This window comes from Odontesthes bonariensis, chromosome 15 (genome assembly GCF_027942865.1).
Source record: "Odontesthes bonariensis isolate fOdoBon6 chromosome 15, fOdoBon6.hap1, whole genome shotgun sequence".
NCBI classification, from domain to species: Eukaryota; Metazoa; Chordata; class Actinopteri; order Atheriniformes; family Atherinopsidae; genus Odontesthes; species Odontesthes bonariensis.
In genome coordinates, this window is record NC_134520.1 from 22,171,329 (window position 1) to 22,192,358 (window position 21,030).

General features: G+C 38.5%; 3 protein-coding genes across 3 annotated transcripts; 1 reads left to right on the forward strand and 2 right to left on the reverse strand.

Annotated features, from left to right (window-relative positions):
• Positions 1 to 1,363: 1,363 nt before the first annotated feature.
• LOC142400559 (receptor-transporting protein 3-like) lies at positions 1,364 to 2,656 on the reverse strand. Its single transcript, XM_075485546.1, has 2 exons — positions 2,331 to 2,656; positions 1,364 to 1,912 (listed from the first exon to the last, which is right to left on the reverse strand). The coding sequence occupies exons 1-2, from the start codon at positions 2,477 to 2,479 to the stop codon at positions 1,582 to 1,584; spliced, it is 480 nt and encodes a 159-aa protein (XP_075341661.1). The 5' UTR covers positions 2,480 to 2,656; the 3' UTR covers positions 1,364 to 1,581.
• Positions 2,657 to 3,902: 1,246 nt separating this feature from the next.
• LOC142400558 (receptor-transporting protein 3-like) lies at positions 3,903 to 5,586 on the reverse strand. Its single transcript, XM_075485545.1, has 2 exons — positions 5,201 to 5,586; positions 3,903 to 4,630 (listed from the first exon to the last, which is right to left on the reverse strand). The coding sequence occupies exons 1-2, from the start codon at positions 5,347 to 5,349 to the stop codon at positions 4,300 to 4,302; spliced, it is 480 nt and encodes a 159-aa protein (XP_075341660.1). The 5' UTR covers positions 5,350 to 5,586; the 3' UTR covers positions 3,903 to 4,299.
• A 268-nt stretch (positions 5,587 to 5,854) lies between these two features.
• On the forward strand, positions 5,855 to 11,035 carry dynlt2b (dynein light chain Tctex-type 2B). Its single transcript, XM_075485548.1, has 5 exons — positions 5,855 to 6,421; positions 7,266 to 7,399; positions 7,862 to 7,931; positions 9,118 to 9,181; positions 9,266 to 11,035. The coding sequence occupies exons 1-5, from the start codon at positions 6,357 to 6,359 to the stop codon at positions 9,311 to 9,313; spliced, it is 381 nt and encodes a 126-aa protein (XP_075341663.1). The 5' UTR covers positions 5,855 to 6,356; the 3' UTR covers positions 9,314 to 11,035.
• Positions 11,036 to 21,030: the final 9,995 nt, after the last annotated feature.

The window sequence follows — 21,030 nt, forward strand, 5'->3', positions numbered from 1 at the left end:
AAGAAGTCTGTAGCATTCAATCAGACTATGATCCTTATTTAGGACTGTTGTGCAAAAAATATCCAGATCAGGGCCAGTTGTAACAATGGACTGCTACACAAATGTTAATAAAAAAATGCATCATTAAAGCAATACTGGTAGCAAAAATAGAGTTCATTTAAAGTGTTTGTTGGAGTCAGAAAAACAGCCCAAAATACTATGGGAACATGGAATGAAAAAACAAAAAAGGTGTACTACGAAAGGCGAAATACGATCATATTAGTCCAGTGCTCAGGTCTCTGCACTGGCTTCCTGTCACTCAGAGAATAGACTTTAAAACAGCTCTGCTTGTGTACAACTCTCTTGATGGTCAAGCGCCAAAGTACATCTCTGACATGTTAGAGCCAAATGAACCAACTCGGGCTCTGACAACCTCAGGGAGGGTTCTCCTGCTGGCAGGGCCGCCGATAGGGGGGGACAAACGGGTATTTTGTCCCGGGCCCAGGAATGGGGGGGGGGGGGGGGGGGGGGGCAAAAAAAAAAAAAAAAAAAAATAGGAATATGCGCATTAGTCCGCAAATATGTCCAAATGTTTCAGGCACGCACGCCAATCAGGCTGAATTGATTTGAGAATCATCCCCGGTCAGCTGAATGACAGCCAGTGTAACGCGGCTCTGGTTTAACCTTATTTTGTTTCAAATAAGCCAGTATTGAAATTGCCATTTAGATAGAGTTGAATGTAACGAATGGGTTATAAACATGACGTTTTGGGGTAGCCTGTAACTTTCGTTTAGACTGATTTAACTTGACACTCGCCAGATGAATGGGCTCCGCCTTGTTCCCCAAACATTCTCAGAAAGTTCAGCGGACATACACGCAGGTCTGGTGATAAATAAAAGTACCCTTAACATGATTCCCTTGGTCAAGTGAAAAATGGTTGATGAAATGTGCATTCAGAGAATTTTGTCCCGGGCCCAGCCAAACCTGTCAGCGGCCCTGATTCTAATGCATGGTTGTCAGATGTTTCCTTTTGTAAAACCATGGCCAATCCAAGCGAGAACTATTGAGCAGCCCTGTGAGACTGATTAAGATTACTGATAATATTGTTCTGTCTGACGAAGGTAATGCTCCTTTTTATCCAGGTATTTCTTTGTTTTTCCTTCATTTCAAAGTGAGAATGCTGCAACAGAATGTAACAGGAGTATGTCACAGCTACTCTAAAGATTAAAATAAAAACCAAAAATTCTTTCACATTAAAAACACCTGATAACTGTGCATACTTTTGTTTTCCTCTGAGAAAAACAAAGCTTAGACTCTAAACATTGGATACTAAAGAAAAAAGCTGTTGTCAGCATTCTCATTTCCAAAATTGTTTATTTTACATGTCTAAAATTCATCTTTCCACAATGACAGTTCAAATCTAATACATATACAGTATATATATATGTAAACAGTAAATATCCACTTCATAAATTACAAATATATTACTTTTTTAGCCAGCAAAGCTTTATGCAATAGTTTAAGCACACTTTGTAGTGTGCGTTATAGTGAGTTTTTCTCAATCATAAATAGACTATTGTAATTATGTATTACAAAATGAACTCATTCCGTTGTACAGATTCCTAACATACAGCCCTCACAGTGAGTGGGCTCATGGGGACTCTTGACTTCATGGCTTATGAACTGCTTGTTGCCTGAACTAAGGTTTTCATGGTAGCACTTTATTCTTATTTTCTCCACCAGCTTCTCCATGAGGACGTCCAAGTTGTGGCTGCCAACGCTGGGTTTTTCCATAGGAGCACTGGTGCACCTCTTGCATCTCTGATAGCACGGCCTCACTTTGACAGTTCCCTCCCCATTCATCAGACGCATGTGGAAGATCACCATCACACGGTTGGAGGGCCAGCCTCTCCCACATTTAGTGCATTTGAACCTAGATAATGAGATTAAGTAGGCATTTCTTTATTGAAGCAACAAATTAAGCGAGACTAAGAGTGTCATAGTATATATTAAGTTTCTAAACTGAGGTCATTTGCTTTTTACCAAGATTTGTTTTTCGATAACCTTGATCAAATCAGTTACTTTTGCAAAGAAGGATCTATAACCCAAAAAACTACAAACATAGTTTCAAATTACGATTGATTGGCTAAAATATCAGCTGAGTGATGTTATGGAATTGTTTTTGTGCCATAAATATACTACAGATAAAGTCATGGTTTGTTGCTGTGTTTGTTTTCTTCAAATATAGGACTTTTAATTGACATAATACAACTGTAATTGATCTTAAAATGATGTAGATTTCATAATAACTAATTGCTATAAGTACAGTAACAGATGTCCAGAACACTGACCTTGCTCTTGTGGTCCTCATGTACTGACTCCAGCCTGTGTTTATGTTGTTAGGCAAGATATTGTTATCAAATTTCAAACGCCAAGTGTGTGCTTGATTAAGTATCCTTGTTTTTTTGTTAAAGCTGCTTTTCCATTCTTCTTTATCCATCCTTTCAGTTTTAGTAGAGCTCTTGGTTGGAGGAACAATAACAACTTCAACAGCTGATCTGTACAGTGTGCAGACAACTTGTGACAATGACTCCTCTTCAGGATGAAAACTTTGACTGCAGCACTGAGAAAAACAAAACTTAACAACCGAGCTGCCTTAAGTTTCAAGTCCTCAGAATGGGAGGACTGAGGAAGAAATGAAACTGAAACTTAGTCTAGTAGTATTGAACTCAACACTGACACCTGCTGATCACATGCGGCTCCTCAGACAGCATACAGTAGGTATCTGCCCTTTGTGTACATTGTGATATCATGTGGATATAATTTTGACAGACAAAAATTTTATTTGAATAATTGCCCTACTTTAACATCAATTTACTGTATACTGTAGAAGGCTAAAACAAGAGTAGGGCAAAAACGCACATGGTTTTTAATAAGTTTATTCAAATACAGCAGTCACATGGCTTGTAAAATGATCCATTCTTAATAAACCCATCTCTAAAAAGTTTTTCAATTATATGTATCTCTTATTTGGCCCATACAGCACTGGCCACCTATTTTTAAAAAGATTATTCCCAGTTTATTCCCGGTCATAGGGAAGCAGAAAAATGGATGCAATATGAATTATGAGAACTTTTGGCCAAATACCGGAGACAAAATTGAAAAGCACTGATACGTAATTGTATCTGTAGACACGTTTATGTAGTAATGATACAGTTGCACTGTAAAATTTGGGTTATTCGTCATCATTTTATTTTCTACACTTGGAATCAAAAACCATTGTTTTCATTATTACTGTTGATAGGTCAGTTTATTCTGTCGTGCACTTTAAGCTCGTTTGCAGCTTCAACATCATATAATTATTCAGTCACTGCAAATTGTAATTTGTACCCAATCAGTGCCCTGAAGATAAGGATAACCAACACTGAATGTAATGATCATATCATGTGCAAACATTAGCCTCCATAAAAGCAGACATGCAAATGCCCTTTCTTCCTCCCCTGTGGGCTCGTAAATTTCTAAATGATGACCGATTAAGATGTCCACACAATGTTTACCCCTCTGGGTTGATGACACTAGTCCAATCAATCTGGAATTCTAGGTGAGGAACTAACTACTCACTTTAAACTGCATCATTAGATCTGTGTTTATTTTGACTGATGTAGCCCACATAGTTACATGCTGCCTTTAGCTAACACTGACTTTCAAATAGTTCAGGCTGGCATTTATGTCATTTATAATACTTGATTTGATGAAGATTTTTTCATCAAACAGTGTAACAGTGTAATTTGGAAAAATATATTTATTGTACAATTATTTGTTCAAGTTACCAAGCTTAAAGCGTAAAGTTTCCAGGATGTTACAAGTACTACTGTCAGCGTTGGAGCTGGAGCTACAATCATTGTAGTTTTGTATGAAAGATGCCAAAACACTTTTTTACTTGATTTATTTGTAGACAGTACATACAAAAAATTCAAAACACAAATAGATTTGCTTAATTTCTTGTGCAAGGTTTATGTAGCTATGCGTGTAGCCAGCAAGACGAAATAAAAACTCAGTTCAGCTTTATCTATATAGCACTTTCTCTCAAAGATACACAAACTTCAAAAGACAAAGCCTTAAATCTAACAAAAAGGTTTGTAACATCTATAAAATCACTCTCGCAGCACAATTACAGCAAATGTTTAAGAAATGTCAATGAAAAGAGTCAAAAATAATATAGAGGAGGAAATATTGTAGACAGGAGGGAAAGCCTGCTTTACAATGCAGATTTTTCACATTAAAGATCATTCATTATACAGTTGTTAATAAAAAGCAGACTCAGCTCTTCTTACAGAGTCCTAGCTTACAGCCCTGACAGTGCGCAGGCTCATGGGGATTGTTGCCATCATAGCTTTTGAAATGCCTGTGCTTTCGACCAGTGTTTTCATGGTAGCATTTCTCTCTTATTTTCTCCACCAGATTCTCCATGAGGACGTAGATGCTGCCATTTTCAATGCTGGGCTTCTCCATAGGACCCTCACTGCAGTTCTTGCACTTCTGATAGAGGGGCCTAATTTTGATGGTGCCCTTCCCGTTTCTCAGCTGCATGTGAAAGAGCACCATCACTCGGTTGGAACTCCAGCCCCTCCCACAGCTGGTGCATTTGAACCTTGAAAATGACAGAAAGTATGGAGTTCTGTTGATAATCTGAAAACATTGTGTGTTAGGATAACTACAGAGAGTGTTTCGATTAAAAAATATGTGCTCAAAAAAATTTTATTCATTAAAAAAAACAGCCTCAAAGTGTCCCACCCACATTATCAGCTGTCAGGCTGAATGATGGTGTGATACTGAAAGAGTGATGTCAGGAAAAAGTAAGGAACAGGTGCTATTTGAAGTATCCTCCTTCCTGCTTACACAATTAAACCAGAATTCAGAATTCAGACAATAATTCATGGTTCTTTGGTGAGACTTTTTTCGCCCCCAAATAAGACTGACACTTGAAGATAACATTTTTTGTCATACAGGACATTATTTATTCACCAAACACTAGTTTTACTCTAATCTTAACGAAAGACGTAGGTCTTTATTTTAACATTTAGTAAACTTTGTTAGCTGCTTTTTGCACATAATTTGAACAGAGTAAAATTCACACATATACACACTAATAGACAATATACATGAGGCTATAGTACTATAATGTAAAAACCAGCTGCAGTGGTTGTAAAAATGAATTCACCTTGCGCATGTGTTTTTGACGCACTGCTTCCAGCCGAAGTTTGGACGATTAGGCAAAATATCTTCATCAAACACCAATTGCCAAGAGTCCTGTCTTCCCATCTTCTTAGCTTTGTCTTCAAAGATACGAGTCCACTGTGCGTTTTCCATCGTCTCGGTGACTGCTGTCTGTTGGCTGAAGGAGAAACACAACAGTAACAGCTGATCAGTACAGCTGACAAACAGCTGAGGGAATGGCTGAGCATCGACCGGATGAGCGAGTTTGATTGAGTCAGAATTGGAAGAAAACGAAACTTAAAAGTGTTTTCCGTAGGTTTCGGTCTAGTTTTATTAAACTGAAGACTTAGGAGGAAATGATGGTCAAATGTTGTGATACGCAGGTGGTACGCAGCTCCATCTATCCCTGTCATTGGGCGAGAGGCAGGTCACCAGTGCATCACAGGGCATGCTGCTCCTAAATCCTGTATATCAGATTTCTTAGTTTCATCTATTTATATCAATTTTTGTTTATCAGTTTTGTTTTCTCTCTCTTTTTGATGACGTGAAGTATAGGCACCTGCAAGACTACTGTTAGTGTGTGGAAAACACGATTTACAACAAGTTGCACCATTTTGCAACAACATGCCAGGAAGCTCTATTTTCCAGGTAACCAGACATAAGTGTCAAGCACCACTTTGACATGAGACCGGCATGGATCGCTTCATATTGAAACCCAGTGTCGGGTTTGATGTGCAACACTAACTATTTTAATGTGTTAAACCAACACTAATGTGTGCATCCAGAATATTTTTGAATGAACAGTGACTGCAAGAAAAAGGCCAAGAATAGGCTAAACCAAGAAGACGTTTAAGAGGGAACAATCATTAGGACAAAACGTGACTGATTGTAATAAACCAATTGCAAAAGCCAGCAGTCTAAGAGGAACACGGTGTCTATTTCTATTTCATTTAATTTAACAGAAATGCGTACGAGGAGACGAATTCAGACGTTATTTGACGTCAAATTACATTAAATGTCTCTTCGTCAGTAACTTCCTGGGCGTTCTCTTATTTTGAAACAGGAAACGAGAAAAAAAAAAACGTTGCTATGGTAATGGACACAATCCCGTCTCCAGCTACAAGCCCAGCTTGTTAACAATAATTACTTTCTGTAGATATATGAAGCGTTCAGACTCCATGGAGGGGTCAGATACATACCTCATACGACCTAATTATCAGCATAAGTGAGTTGGCCACGTTGGTTTAAAAGATTTATTTAGGCAAAGCTTAAATGAGCTTAGCTTAGCTTTTAGCTAGTAAGTTTGTTGCTAAGTGTGGTAAACGAAATATGAATTAAAAACACCCTTTTAAGGTCTGTAACGTGCCGGGCGTCTGTTTTTGTAACCGAAGTTACACTTTTTAACAATAGTATGTCGCTGTAGTTTCCTAAAGAACATCTCCTCAGCCGTGCACTGTGGTAAAGCGGTTTATTACCATCTACAGGAATATGTCAGGGAATATTTGAACATTTACAACATGAGAGCTGCAGTATCAGACCATGACAGCAGCAGCTGGGGAAATATTACACTGGGAGTCAACTACGGACCTTTTAGTTTCCTCTTTTATGTTGAAAGTAACAAAGGAACACCTTATGAGCCTATTGTTCAATCACATGTTGGACTCTGAGAAGCTGGTTCTAAATATGAAAGAGCTATAGTTTCTAGCTCACTTTAGTCTTGAATACCTGCACATTAAAGTGGATAGTCTGCACCTCAGGCCCATATTTAGGGTTTACCTGTGACCTGAGTTCACTTTGGAAGTGGCGGAAATAACAACCATTGTGTCGCTGTTTTATCTCCAGATTTATAGTTATAAATGAGATTGTTTCAATGTATTCTTGTATTAATCAGCGTTGGTGCTCCGTATACGTATTACTGTGTAATATTATACGTATGGGTTATAGGCTACTCTATGTAGAATATATTTGTCATAGACTGTAGAAAATCCTGAGGGAGGCTGGTGATTTGTGGGCCTTGCTGTGAGTGAAGTTCGTTTTCCACTCTTGCTGCTCCCTGTTGAATCTTCCAGGTTTAAGCCGGCCATTGTAAAGGAATGTGTCCATGAAGTCGTGAGGGAGAAGCTGTCTGGAGAGCAGTACGTCCCAGAAAAGGTGCCAGAGCTGACCCGTTCACTGGCTGACTGCATTAAGGACAAAGTGAAGAGTAAGTGATACATCCTTCCTCATATGTCCTTCATTCCGAGCCCACCAAAGAATCCTTTTATGTCCATTTCAAAAGGATTTCTTCAACACAAGTTGTTCATCTCAATTTGAGCAGCAGGAAAGTTCACTAAGTTTCAGTTTTCATTCGTCGCAGTATCATTTCATCTCCAGCCCACCAGTCAAACAGCTACAGAACTACAGACTCAATATGATGTCAGTTAGATAATCAAATATGCACCATGTACAGATTTAAATGTAAACTAAAGATATTTAGCTGCTTGCGCTTTTGATTGATTGATACGGCTGGAAGTGCAAGTCCACTCCGCGAGATATCCCATGAGATTAGATTGATTCTACACAATCAGAGTGTTACAGTATATGAACATTACATAGTAAATGTAGCTTTGTGTTGTCTGCTTTTTACTGATTTGCATAAATGCACCTCGCATTTCCTCGTGTACAGCTGCAGGATTTGACAGATACAAGCTTGTCGTGCAGGTGGTCATCGGAGAACAACGCGGACAAGGAGTCCAGTAAGTTACTGTTTTGTTCCACTAAGCACAAAACAGCTGTTATGTTTTTTTTAAGCTTAATTTCTTTCATTTTTAAAGGGAATAAATGCAAAATGTCCTGCAATGCACTACATTGAATAAAGCTACCAAACATCGGAAAGTGGTAATATTGGCAAAAAAGTGCAACAGCGAAGGAAAAAACAGGATAAATATTTGTATAGTGCATGTCAAGTAATCTGCAGGAGCAATAGAAGGCAAAAGACCACTAACAGCACGTTTTCTGACAGATTTAATGTAAGTTCCTCCAAAGGTTTGAAACTTTAAACTGCAAATTTCCATTTTTTTAAACAACAACCTCATGAACACAATGTAGAGATATTCAAAAACATCCAGGGAAATTTCATACAGCAACTCACAGTTTTGCTTTTTTTTTTTGCTTCATATTATTTAGCATTCAAATGTACTCAGCTCTGCTCGTAAATATGGTAAATATCAAGTTAAATTAACACTTTGATGTGAGAGACTGGGTAACAAAGTTAGTAGAACTTCAGTTAGGAAAACCGATGTCACAGTATTTAATAACTTTTGATTCATCGAATTAGCATGATGAGTATTTAGATTTATGAATTTCTTCCATTGTTTGTTGAACTTTGCTCTATTTTTGAGGGAATTGGGGAAACACGGTGCAACATTTCTGCAACAAAGAGTGAGAGGCAACCAGAAACTGAAAAACTGGGTTTTTGTCTTTAACAAAATATGCAATGTTTGCAACAAGAACTCGCAAAAGATTAGTATCAACACATTATCTGACACATTCTCTGACAACAATTACCCAATTTGTTTCAAAGTCAAAGATTTGGATGTTATTTTTAGAGTTTTTTAATAGTTTGACACACTTTTGTATGAAAAATCTACAAATGTAAGGACATTTGATATTGACTGACACTGAGACAAGGGCATTGATTAGTATATTTCCTGATATCTCCTTAAATGACCTGATCTACTAGATCAGTATGCGTAAGTATCCCGTTAAATTAAGATTTTGAAGTGACGCAAAATTTAAGGGAAATCAGAAGAAACAGTGTTTCTCGAAGATCTCTGATTTGATGGCAATAAATCATACAATTTGTTTCTTTATTTTTGTGAAAGACCTTCGAATATTAGACCTTTGCCAGTCTCGCAGCTCTCTTTTTCTTTGTGTTTCCAGCATGTCCTCCAGGTGTTTGTGGGACGCTGACACAGATAACTATGCAGAAGACGTCTTCATGAACGTAAGTGCTCAGTGAGGTGTATTTGGGATGGGGGACGCTTCTCTGTAAAACCACTTTTCAAGTAACAACGTCTTTACTCCATAGGACAGCTTGTTCTGTGTGGTGGCAGTTTTTGGAAGCTATTACTACTGAGGACTGGAGCGTGGATGAAAGAGACGTCTTTCATATGAAGCCGTGTGAGGTGAAGAATTGTGAAGCAGCTCAATGTCAGTATTTCAGGTTCTGAAGTGCGTCTTTCAGAGATAATCGTCACTTCTGCTCTGAAAGGCAACTGAGCTGATGTTGGGACTTCACGAGATGACATGATGGTTATTAATGAACACCCGAAGATGTTGAAAAGTCTGTTCATAAAATGTGTTTACTGAATAAGCCAGCCAACACTCAGCAGTGAAAATTTCATCTTTCCCATGTTTTCTCTTTGATTTTACAAGATAAACTACTTTGAAGGGTGAGCAGATTGAAAAGTGTCTCCACCAGCATTTTGAGACAAATTTGTTATCAAGTAGACCTGCTGCAGTAATATTTGGATGCCCTGGAATCTGTAGCAGCAAATCAAAACAACTGAAAGCAAAACAATTGAAAGCAATGAAATGTAAAGTCTCACCAGATAGATTTGCACCCCCTGTGCTTGACTTAGCACTGGTGCTACAGTAGAGGTCAGTATTTATCTCTGATTGTCGACAGCTTCATTCATTTTCTTCTATTCGTGGTAGAGCCCATCTCAGCTGTCCTGGGGCCAGAGGAAGGGCCCACCACACACAGATAGCTGGTGCACCACAAGGCCCACATAGACCAGGCAAGCCTCAGACTCTCACCTATGATCTGTCACCATTATTACTGGAAATATTTGTGTTTATTTTATTTATACATAAAATAAACAGGATGGTCTCAGCTGTCACTTACACTCTACTTACTCTCTATTTGACCATGAACGGTGTCTTTTATAACGAGCCATTTGTATGAGTTTGACCCTGATGTGATGGCAGGGTTGTCTCTTGTTGTCGGCATCGTCAGCAGCACACAGACATTCACCACATCTGTAAAACCTGATGTGTTAGAAAGAAAAGTTTGTACTTACCAGGTTTTTGTTGAACGCTGTTATCATAACAAATCGTTCTTAAATACACTTTGTAGTATTGTAGCATATAATAAAATCAATTAACAATGAAATTGCTTAATATTTTTTCTAATTCCGATTAGGCCTTAGGTTGTACAAAAAAAAAAAAATTATATAATCAAGTAACGAAAACAATGCAATATAAATTATAATGACATTTTAGGACAGAATTTCTATTACGGTAATTGAAAAAAACCCTGAAATTTCAATTAAATCAGGAAAGGCTCTGTCATAAGACTTTAAGACTCTGACTCCACTGGCCTGATCTCCTCAGACAGCAGTGCTTCACAGCTGTGACTGCAAAGGCTCCGTCCCCTCTGGTGTTAAACCGTGATTTAGGATATTCCAGGATGCGTAATAGACAAGATTATTTACTGGGGGTGTAAGCGCTGATCGACTCTTCCGTATCTTTGAAACGGAACAAAAAAAAAAAACCCAGTTCGCTGGGACACTGGGAGGGACTGTGTTCATCAGCTGGTCGACAGCTTTGAAAGACAATCTGGGGTCATTCTGATAAAAAGATTTTGAGAATAATGTGCTCTTGTCTTCTTTACCAAATGATTGTATCACTATCTAATTCACACGTAAAAACTTATGATCAGAGTCACTCGTTAATTTTTACCACTCTACAAACTCCCACCACCTCCGTTAAAAACAAGGACCGCACTAATGAGTTTAAGTTGCTGTTCAAAGTATTCAAGGAGTCATCAATGCAGATATTTAACTCATCCCTAAAAGGGATGAGTTAAATAGATTAAAACAAGTGCACATGAAAACTCTTTGGAGATGAGATGAATATAGATGAATAAAATCAGGTGAGGACAACATGGTTTTAAAAGAAGATCATCAAAGGAGGAGAATTCATTACATGGTAACTGATGACACTCGAGGCGTTTGCTTTACACCCTAATAAGTCCACCACTGCAACCGCTGCCCTGGGTTTACTTATAGTGTGGAGGACACGGCTCAACAGGCTGACAGTGATCACAGGTCTTCAGCCAAAAAATCTAATCTAATAGAATTATTCACTGGGCATTTCTGATGGCAAGAGTTGAAATACTTTATGAATAATCTGGAATACATCGAGACTGGCCCAGAGTCTTTTATCCGGGATGTTATAATAGCTCTGGGTCTGCTGGAAAATACTCTAACATGCCAAAAACGTTTTATAAGATGATAGTGTAGATGCATAGACTACAGATGCAGACAATACTTGTTAGTAATAAGCTCTCATCTTGTTGTCATCTTGGTGAAGGCTGACTAAAGAGTCAGCTTTATTGTGGCTTTGAGAAAATTGCTGTGATGCTACCATTAGCTAGTTGATCATGAAGGAGGAAGCAGTCTTCTCCCAAAAGTTTAAAAAAGTCTGTCTCAAAGGCTTCCTTTTATCCCGTTGTCTGTCAGTACTCAGTTGGTTCCCTTCAATGGGCTTTTCTACAATCAGCATCTTTGTCTGTGCGCAGTCTGTTATCTCAAGGGTTCCATCCAGAAATTGATCTGGAATCTGTGTTACCGATAGCTAATTAGCTGATGTCAGCACAACTTCTGCAAGCGATAGCACAATTTTCTCTAAGGACTAGAGAAACAATCTGGACCACAATCAAGTCTGTCAGTAACAGCTCACTTAGTCCAGGTGATGTTTGGGTAAGCAGGACTATTTGATTTAAATGGTCAGTAGTGTCCCAGCATAAATGATGAAAAGACAATATACAAGTTATTTTAAACTAACAAAGCTCCAATCAATGATCCATCAAACGCTGCTGTGTGAAAGATGGGCACGTTTGGATTCAGCAAATACTCTCCTCTACTGATGCCAAGAAGAAGCTTGGGTGAGTTTATGTTATCAGCAATGTTGGAAAATATGGAAATGATAGAGATCTGTCAGTTATCAATTTGAGGACTGTAACAGGCTCCTTACTGCGCACACGATGTGCTGAAATCTTTCATTTGAGGTGATTTTTTTCTTTTCTCTTTTGGCTCTTTAGTGGAGTGTAAACCCCGTGGAGCTCAAACATCATGTGTCATGATTTGATCTGTTTCTATCCATCCATCAATCCATTTTCTATCCGCTTAATCCAATTTAGGGTCGCGGGAGGGGCTGGAGCCTATCCCAGCTGTATTTGGGCGAGAGGCAGGGTACACCCTGGACCGGTTGTGTTAGGAAAATTAACAAGAATACTCGGGAATACTGTCTGAAATTCAAAAGCATAGGGCTCAGGAAGCTTTTATAGGGTAGAAAGACGGAGGCTTGCATTTTTGCTTCTATGAGTCATGAGACATTCCCTTCTGCCCTTCTGGGAGCAGACAAAGGTGCCGATAGTGCCGAGGCTGCGGGACATTCCCTTCAACAGTTGCAACATAAGCAATTACACAGAAGTAAAAAAAGGCATAGAATTTTCTATAATTTTCTCTGTTTCCATAACAGTAAATAATTTTTTTTCTTTTCTTTTTCTTCTTGTGAGGAAAAACAATCATTTTGACTCATTTTCTGGATTTCGCCCAAACTGAATACTTAGTGACAGCATCGGTAGGAGGTGTTGGCGTCGGAGTCACGGTTGCATCGTCACATGCTTATGTCGGATGTGATACCACATGCTTCAAAAGATCTAAACAAGCATTTCAACTGGAGACACCTGGTGCATTACACTGGACTGTTTGAGTAGACAGACTACCTCGTAAATGTACTTAAACTTATTTTTTGCTCCCACATCAAGCTGTTACCATTTCTTAAAATGAAACCTTGATATCCATGTGTCATCCTAAATGAGTGTGTTGTACATTTAGAGTTTAACCACAATTGTGCTGTAAATGTTAATTAATCGTTAATATTCGCTGCAGTTAATGAATAAAAAGGAGACTGCCTTCTTTGTTTTTTGATACTCAGTTAGACTTGACAGTTTATCAACATAGTTAGATGCTGGAGAATAGTGTCAGTGGCCTCGTGGCATATTTAAAAGCCTTTTATGCTAAATATCTTCTTCTTTCGCTCCTCCAGACAGATGTTATCTTTAACATCATGTTCACACAGCGATTTCCATTAAACTACAGCATTTGCAGCTGTTGCCAGTTATCTGCAAAGTTAGGGTATGCAATGTGGAGGGTTTCCTGACTCTGCCTCCCAAACTTTTTCATTAAATTGAGACGTCTGCTCAGTAGTAACAGGAGATCATTTTCATTGATTTCAGGAAACTACCAACTTGGTGGAAATCTAGATGCCTTTGAGGCAAATGTTTGATCAGACAGAAGTGAGCAAGGTAAGCGATAAAATTAGCTGAATCAATTAGTCAAATGACTCGTGTTGATTGCATATACATACCCGCTGCAGTCGGCTTTGCAGCTCTATTTCTGGATCCAAAGCACAACTGAGATGTGGATGAGAAGCTCAAATGTATCTAAACTATCATACAACCATGGCAGATCTCTCTCAGATACGTTACAGCAATTTATGGTAATGATGATATTATTCGGTTGCAAAAAACAAATCTGAATTGCCCATATCAATCTGCCCATATGTCTGTATCTTTTCAGTAATTTTTGAGAAATAATTCATTTTCTTGATGTGCTGATGCTTCCAAATAAATACACATATCCAAAAAAGTCAAGATGTTGTTTGAAATGTTAAAAAAAGAGGAAAAAGAGATAATAAACCAACATTCTGCTCACAGTTGAACATAGAAAATATCAAATGATGAAAATGAGTAGTAAAGCAAAAATAGGTTGTATGAGTTCTACTCCTTAGAAAAAAACTTAGAAATAAAAAACTATTACAGACAAAATTTGAACATTTTTTTTTTTGTCTTGTATTTTTGTGAGCATGTTTATTCATTGCATATGTCATAGTATATACCAAAGTGCAGACTTATTCTTGATAGGTCTTGTAACATAAGCCTGCCTTGTCTCTTGACATTTTTTGGAACTTTTCCTGTCAGAACATGTAAAGCTGTACATGTGCAGGTGCAGGGCTCAGATTGTGTTTGACAACAGTGGCATTATATCCCCCAACTGTAGGGAGAGCCAAAGAGCACAACATTGCCAAATGCTTTTGTGATGTTTCAACTTATAGTGTAAAAATTGTAAAGGCATAATGTGCGGAATCTTCATACAAAAACAGCATATCTCTCTCCAACATATTTTAAACCCCGTAGATGTAAGTGTAAGTCTTTTTCCCTACACAGCCTCTGTTGGTTCCCTTCTTTCTTATTATTTTTCTTCTTGATGTTTCTGGGCTGCATCCTCTGGGCAGAGGGTGAGGCACTGGCCAATGAGAGCGAGAAGATGTGAGGACAGCAGTCAGTTCAAACACACACACACGCTCTATTGTCAAAAAGCTGACTTGCACATAAAATCTGGCAATGAAACACATTGGCAAAGTTTCCCACAACGTTCTGGAAACCTGACGCGTGGATGTGTTCCCACATATTTCACAATGTAACTGTATTCAGACAATTGTAGATCATGTTTTATCTCCTCGAGATCTTGATCTCTGCCTCACATCTGCATTAACATTTCCACCATAATGCTGCATTTACTGGCAATGCTGAATGAGAGATTTCATTCTGCAGGTCTTTTTTTTCATGTTTTTATGCTACTCTTCGTAAACACTTTGAATTGTAAATATCATGTGCTACACTTTCCTTGACTTGATTTTTCACAAGTTCCAACTTCGCACTTTCGAAGTACATTGAATTCCGTGTTACTTTGGGGCGAATACAAGGAAGGTCCAAGTTTAAAGGCATTTTATTCTCATTTTTTTCTGAAGACACTCCTGTCTTTTCCTGGCTGTAAGCTTTATTTCGTTGTCATGTAAACATGTATGCTTTTGTCCATTTTCTCCCAGGATAGCTCGGTATTTGATTTATTTTACTGATCGACATCTGATCCGCTGGCGCAAAAAAAACAAAACATCCCCTCGGAATGATTCTTCCATCACCATGTACGGATGGTATAACTGAGGTGATGATACTTAGTGCCTGGTTTCTCCAGACAAGTCAATGCAAACTGTAGCCAAAAAGTTAAATCAGTCTTTCACAAAATTGCGGGTTTTTGCTTCTCGTAGTCTGAGAGTTGTTCAGACGCCTTTTAGGAAATTCTTATCAGCCTGTGGTCTTCTGTCTGGTCACTTCACCATACAGGCCCGCATTGCTGGAGCTCCAATGGTTTTCTTCTATACATTTCTCCCATCCACAACAGAAAACCCTGGTTCTTATTCTTGATGAACACTACTGTTTTGGTTTCCTCTCTTACTGACTCACTGCTTTAAACTTCCTTCGTTTTAGCATGATTGAGACTACTGTGTTTTTGCTTTTTGCTTTCGGTGCTGCAGAAATGCTCCTAGATATTTCTCCTGTTTCACTCTGACACATAATTCACAGTGAGCCTCATCTTGACAGGTCTGTGCCCTCTTAGTTATGTCCGATTCTTCACAGGGCTAACAGAGAGGCTGGAAACCAGGGCATATGGATAAAAACCCATGCAAGCAGCCAGGTTTGGGCTTTTTTTGCTGTAACTGACTGCGCTAACCATTTAACCATTATGCTGCCCTTCAGGATCCCAATGTGAGGTCAGTATTTACTGCTCATACCATTGATAATTAATGATTAGATTCTCCATGATACCATTCTTTTTCCTTCACTTTATATGACAGTTTTCAGGATCTCTGTAATCTTTGGCGACCAGGCATCCTCTTTACCAGGAACAGCATACAGTGATCAAGATATGTTTTATGCAGAACCTGGAGAAATTCAGAAAGACTTCTTGATGTCTGTGAGCCAGAAGACAAAAACGTTAGTCATTAGAATACAAAGATATAAAACAGCAAGCTTTGTAACTGTCAGGAAACCTCATAAAACACATTGCCTTACATTGTTTCTGTTGAATATATTTTTAGTGCCTATATTCTTTCAAAACTGTTTGTGCAGTATTTATAATTTAAGTAGAAGTTTCAGTGCTGTTTTTCCTTGTGAATGCACGATTACAGATGCTGACAGCTGGGTGTTTGACACTCAGGGGCATTCACGGCAATCACAGCACTGCCTGCATACCATCTATTATATCTTGGTCTCGTCTTCCTCATCTCTGCTGCTTTAGAAGTAATATTATGTGTGTGAGACAAGAGATGCACCTGGAGGATACTGTGACTGATTTGATTATTTCGGGCAATGGTACCCTTACTGAACTGGCATCTAAGTTTGTTGACTTTATGATTAAACCTTTTGTTAGGACTTTACCGTCATTTATTGAGGACACTGTGGATGTGTTGAACATCCTATCTAGGCTTGGGAATGTGAGGTCTCAATATCTCATCACTATGGATGTTGAGTCCCTTTATACTAATATCGACCATGAAGAGGGTTTACATGCATTAAAACATTTTTTGGCTGAAAGAAAGGACATTAGACCACCTTCAGACTTTATTGTGGACCTTACTGAGTTTATTATTTACAATAATGTTTTTGTGTTTACTGATGAGCTATACAAACAAAAAATAGGTGTTCCCATGGGTTGTTGCTTTTCACCCAACTATGCGTGTTTATATTTGGGACTGTGGGAAAAACTTCATGTCTTTAACTCTACCAATCCTTTCTATCATTGCTTAACATGGTATGGTCGCTTTATTGATGACCTTTTATTTGTGTTTAATGGCACCGAGACTCAAGTTAAGGGATTTCACCAATATCTTAATTCTATTAATCCTAATATTAAACTGTCCCTTGAGTACTCGCAAAACAAAATTGATTTTTTAGACCTCACTATTTCTATTGACCAAGAAGGTAATCTGCACACCACCATCTTTAGGAAAAAGACATCTCGCAACACCATTCTTAGAGCCGATTCCTTTCACCCACAGCACCTTATTGATAACATCCCTTTTGGTCAGTTCCAGCGTTTACGCCGCATCTGCAATGATGAGGCGGAGTTTGAAAGACAGGCCAATGACATGACTGACCGCTTTAGGAAGAGAGCCTACAAGCCTGATACGGTGGCGCAAGCCCGGTTAAGAGCGCAGGCTCTGAAGCGCTCAGACACTCTGATTAAAAAGAGCCTTAATAGAAATAAACTATCTCGACCCTTTTTTGTTACACAATACAGCTCAGAGGCCAAACAGGTTACACGGATCATCAGGAATAATTGGGCCATTATTAACTCGGACCCTGATCTGCAACAGATCTTTCCTGAACCCCCGTTAGTCTCTTACAAAAGAGCTCCGACACTGCGCGACAGACTCGTACACACCCATCTTCCTCCTGTTAAAAAGGAGAGTTGGCTCAAGAGACCGTTGGGAGTCTACCGTTGTTATAATTGCCCTCATTGTGCTCATCTTATTCCTTCAAAAGCATTTACTGATTTTAAAACCAATAAGGAATATAGAATAAAAGATTTTATAAATTGTAACACCACGTTTGTTATTTATCGTCTGTCCTGTCCGTGCCCAGGTGTGTTCTATGTAGGACGCACCAAAAGACGCCTACGTGATCGACTTGCTGAGCATAAATATGCGATACGCACTGTTAATGCTGACTACCAGATGGCCCAACATTTCCTACAAGCGCACAATAAGAACGACTCCTTGCTAATAATTGAGGCTTTGGAGCACATCAGGCCCTTAGATAGAGGCGGCGACCGGATCCGCAGGCTCAACCAACGTGAGACGTTTTGGATCCACCAGTTAGATGCGCTTAGGTATCCAGGCCTTAATGAAGATATCGAGTTTAAATGTTTTTTATGATATTTTGTCTGTAGGTTTTTCTGATGTTATCTGCCCATTTGCTATTTTGTATATCTAAAGAGTTTATTGTTTTTGTCATGCTGGTACTTATACAACAATTATTGTATTGTGATCTATGCCCCCCCCCCCCCCCCTCCCCCTCCCCCTCCCTCCCTCCCTCCTCTATGACAGGTGCGCCTTACTCTTCCAATTGTTATTGGTGGCACACTAATTATACACCTGATCCAGGTGTGGGGTTTAATTGTCTTTACCGTTGTTCAGTCTGTGACTTCTGCTTTGCCCTGATGAAGACCACGGTGGTGGTTGAAACATGTTGGTATTTTATTATGATTAGCCAAAGTCATTAAAGGCTTTTTATTTATACCTTCTTCCTTTTCTACTTTTGAGTGCCTGGGACTTATTTCTTTTCATATCGTGGATTTCCCTACCCCAAGAGCACCACTTTGGACTGTTCGTGATACACCTGAGCGCCGGGTTGATTTCTCTCTTTTCACAGTGATCAAGATATGTTTTATGCAGAACCTGGAGAAATTCAGAAAGACTTCTTGATGTCTGTGAGCCAGAAGACAAAAACGTTAGTCATTAGAATACAAAGATATAAAACAGCAAGCTTTGTAACTGTCAGGAAACCTCATAAAACACATTGCCTTACATTGTTTCTGTTGAATATATTTTTAGTGCCTATATTCTTTCAAAACTGTTTGTGCAGTATTTATAATTTAAGTAGAAGTTTCAGTGCTGTTTTTCCTTGTGAATGCACGATTACAGATGCTGACAGCTGGGTGTTTGACACTCAGGGGCATTCACGGCAATCACAGCACTGCCTGCATACCATCTATTATATCTTGGTCTCGTCTTCCTCATCTCTGCTGCTTTAGAAGTAATATTATGTGTGTGAGACAAGAGATGCACCTGGAGGATACTGTGACTGATTTGATTTGCAGAAGAGAAAACTAAATCCATACATCGCTTCACTCAATGTGGATTTTTTTTATTATATTAGCTAAATTTACAGTTATTGCTTTTTACAAAAACACTCCTTTTCACAAGGTTAAGACCAACACCTGGGTTATCACTGACAATCTCAAATGAGTTGTGGAATTTCTCTAAATACAAATTGTTGTAATCAAACAAGAGACTTTCCTTTCAGCACATTTTCCTAATTTAAATAAGAGAATCCAGAGCTGTTGACAAAAAATCTATATAAAAGACGAGGCTGCTGATTTTCTATATTTTTCTTCTTGTCAGAAAATCCCCATGGACTTACCTGCCTATGTGTGAGGTGTGCATTTCAATCTAATTTTCTCAGCGGTAATACCAAAACCAACTTACACTAAGCTAGAATCTGATAGAGGTCATTTCTTTGTGAAAGCACTGATGTATTTTCTTATTCTAAGGAACAGGGGCACTGCCATCTAATATTTAAATTCAGTCCCATGTACATGCTATAGGAGCGCACCAAATCCACAGCTGATAGTCCCTAACAAATACTTTATTCATTCCTGCATGAATTTATTTTTCAAAAACACCAGAGCCACACTGTTTTACCAAATTATTTATTTTTTTTTTTTTTAATGAATCCTTACCTTTGAACAGTTGTTAAAAATTTAAGTCTTCAGTGGCAGTGAACAAACGTGAGGACTTGGAGGGACAGAAGAGGAAGTTGGAGGTTGGAGAGAACTTTTTTGGCAGCCTGATCCTTTTAGAACGGGAAATATTCCATATTATTCCCTGCTTTATGTATTATTGTCAACCACAAATTAGAGGGCATCAAAACATGCAAATAAAAAGCAGAGGAAACTTATTTCAGACCTTCTTTAGTGGGTCTCTCATCAAGCCAGATATTCAAATACTGAATAAACTTAGGTTAAAAATATGTACAATATTTTGTACTGTGACTGCTGGGATAGGCTCCAGCCCCCCCGCGACCCGATCGACGGATTCAGCGGTATAGGAAATGGATGGATGAATGGACTTTGTACTATAATGAAAATGTTACCCTACTGGTGGAAAATGCTGCCACATCTGACATGTATTTACTCTAATTAAATATAAAACATCATTAACGTTTTAAACCAAGTTTGTTTGTTAGTTGTTTACTACTGTTTAAAAATTACGCTGACACCTCGGCTTTCCTCTCTGTTGATGTCATCATGTGATATTTAAAACGTCCACTTAAGATCCAAAAATGTGCTTTGTCTATTCCCAGAAGCATGTGCAGAGATTAAGCCGGTCTGTTGATTTTTCAGAGGAAACCATCTCCCGACACCTGCTGCTTTTCTGCTGTAAAGCCAACAGATGTACCTGAATACCTGCCCGTAAGAACATAACCCAGAGCTGCTTTGGCTGCAAACAAATTTGTTGATGTATGGTTATATGTATTTTTTAATTTTTTTTTTATTTCAGTTCAATTACAAAATAGTTTTAAAAAATGAATGTCTTTGTCTCATCTAAACCCTTGTGCTAATGTAGCACACAACAAACATAATTCCAGCCCTGCATCAGTTCCTTTCAGATGCTTTTCATTTAATTTTTTTATAAAACCCACAAAATAGATGAGGCTTCTTTTTCCCTTAAATCCGTTTGTATACATAAACCCCCCCATATACGTATGGGGGGTGAGGAGCCCTCACAGATGCAGGAAAGTGGCCAGATTTCATCTGAGGCAAGAATGATAGAGAAAAGGTAACAACAATAGGAATGTTGTTCCCTCCTCTCATTGAAATTCCTCTCATCATGCAATTTGCACATTATGATCGAATAAGCTTGTATGCTCTCCATAGTAATGATTTTCTAAGGCATTGTGATTTTCTAAAATGCAGCAGGTGGAAATGACTTTTATTGCGTCTAAACTTAAAATAGCTCATAATATTTTTATCAACTCAGCTAAGAGCTTGTCTCATTTTATTTGTTTTATTGCACACCAAGATTTTAGTCAACAAATAAAACGGGATATTGAAAAGACAGACGTGTGGATCCACACACGGAGGAAACTTAAAATATCAA

Coding starts and splice junctions, on each gene's coding strand:
- dynlt2b (XM_075485548.1), top strand. CDS start 6,357: ATGAAGCGTTCAGACTCCATGGAGGGGTCAGATACATACCTCATACGA. Junction 6,422..7,265: donor CGACCTAATTATCAGCATAA/GTGAGTTGGCCA, acceptor TGAATCTTCCAG/GTTTAAGCCGGCCATTGTAA. Junction 7,932..9,117: donor CAACGCGGACAAGGAGTCCA/GTAAGTTACTGT, acceptor TTGTGTTTCCAG/CATGTCCTCCAGGTGTTTGT.
- LOC142400558 (XM_075485545.1), bottom strand. CDS start 5,349: ATGGAAAACGCACAGTGGACTCGTATCTTTGAAGACAAAGCTAAGAAG. Junction 4,631..5,200: donor GTCAAAAACACATGCGCAAG/GTGAATTCATTT, acceptor GTCATTTTCAAG/GTTCAAATGCACCAGCTGTG.
- LOC142400559 (XM_075485546.1), bottom strand. CDS start 2,479: ATGGATAAAGAAGAATGGAAAAGCAGCTTTAACAAAAAAACAAGGATA. Junction 1,913..2,330: donor ATGAGGACCACAAGAGCAAG/GTCAGTGTTCTG, acceptor CTCATTATCTAG/GTTCAAATGCACTAAATGTG.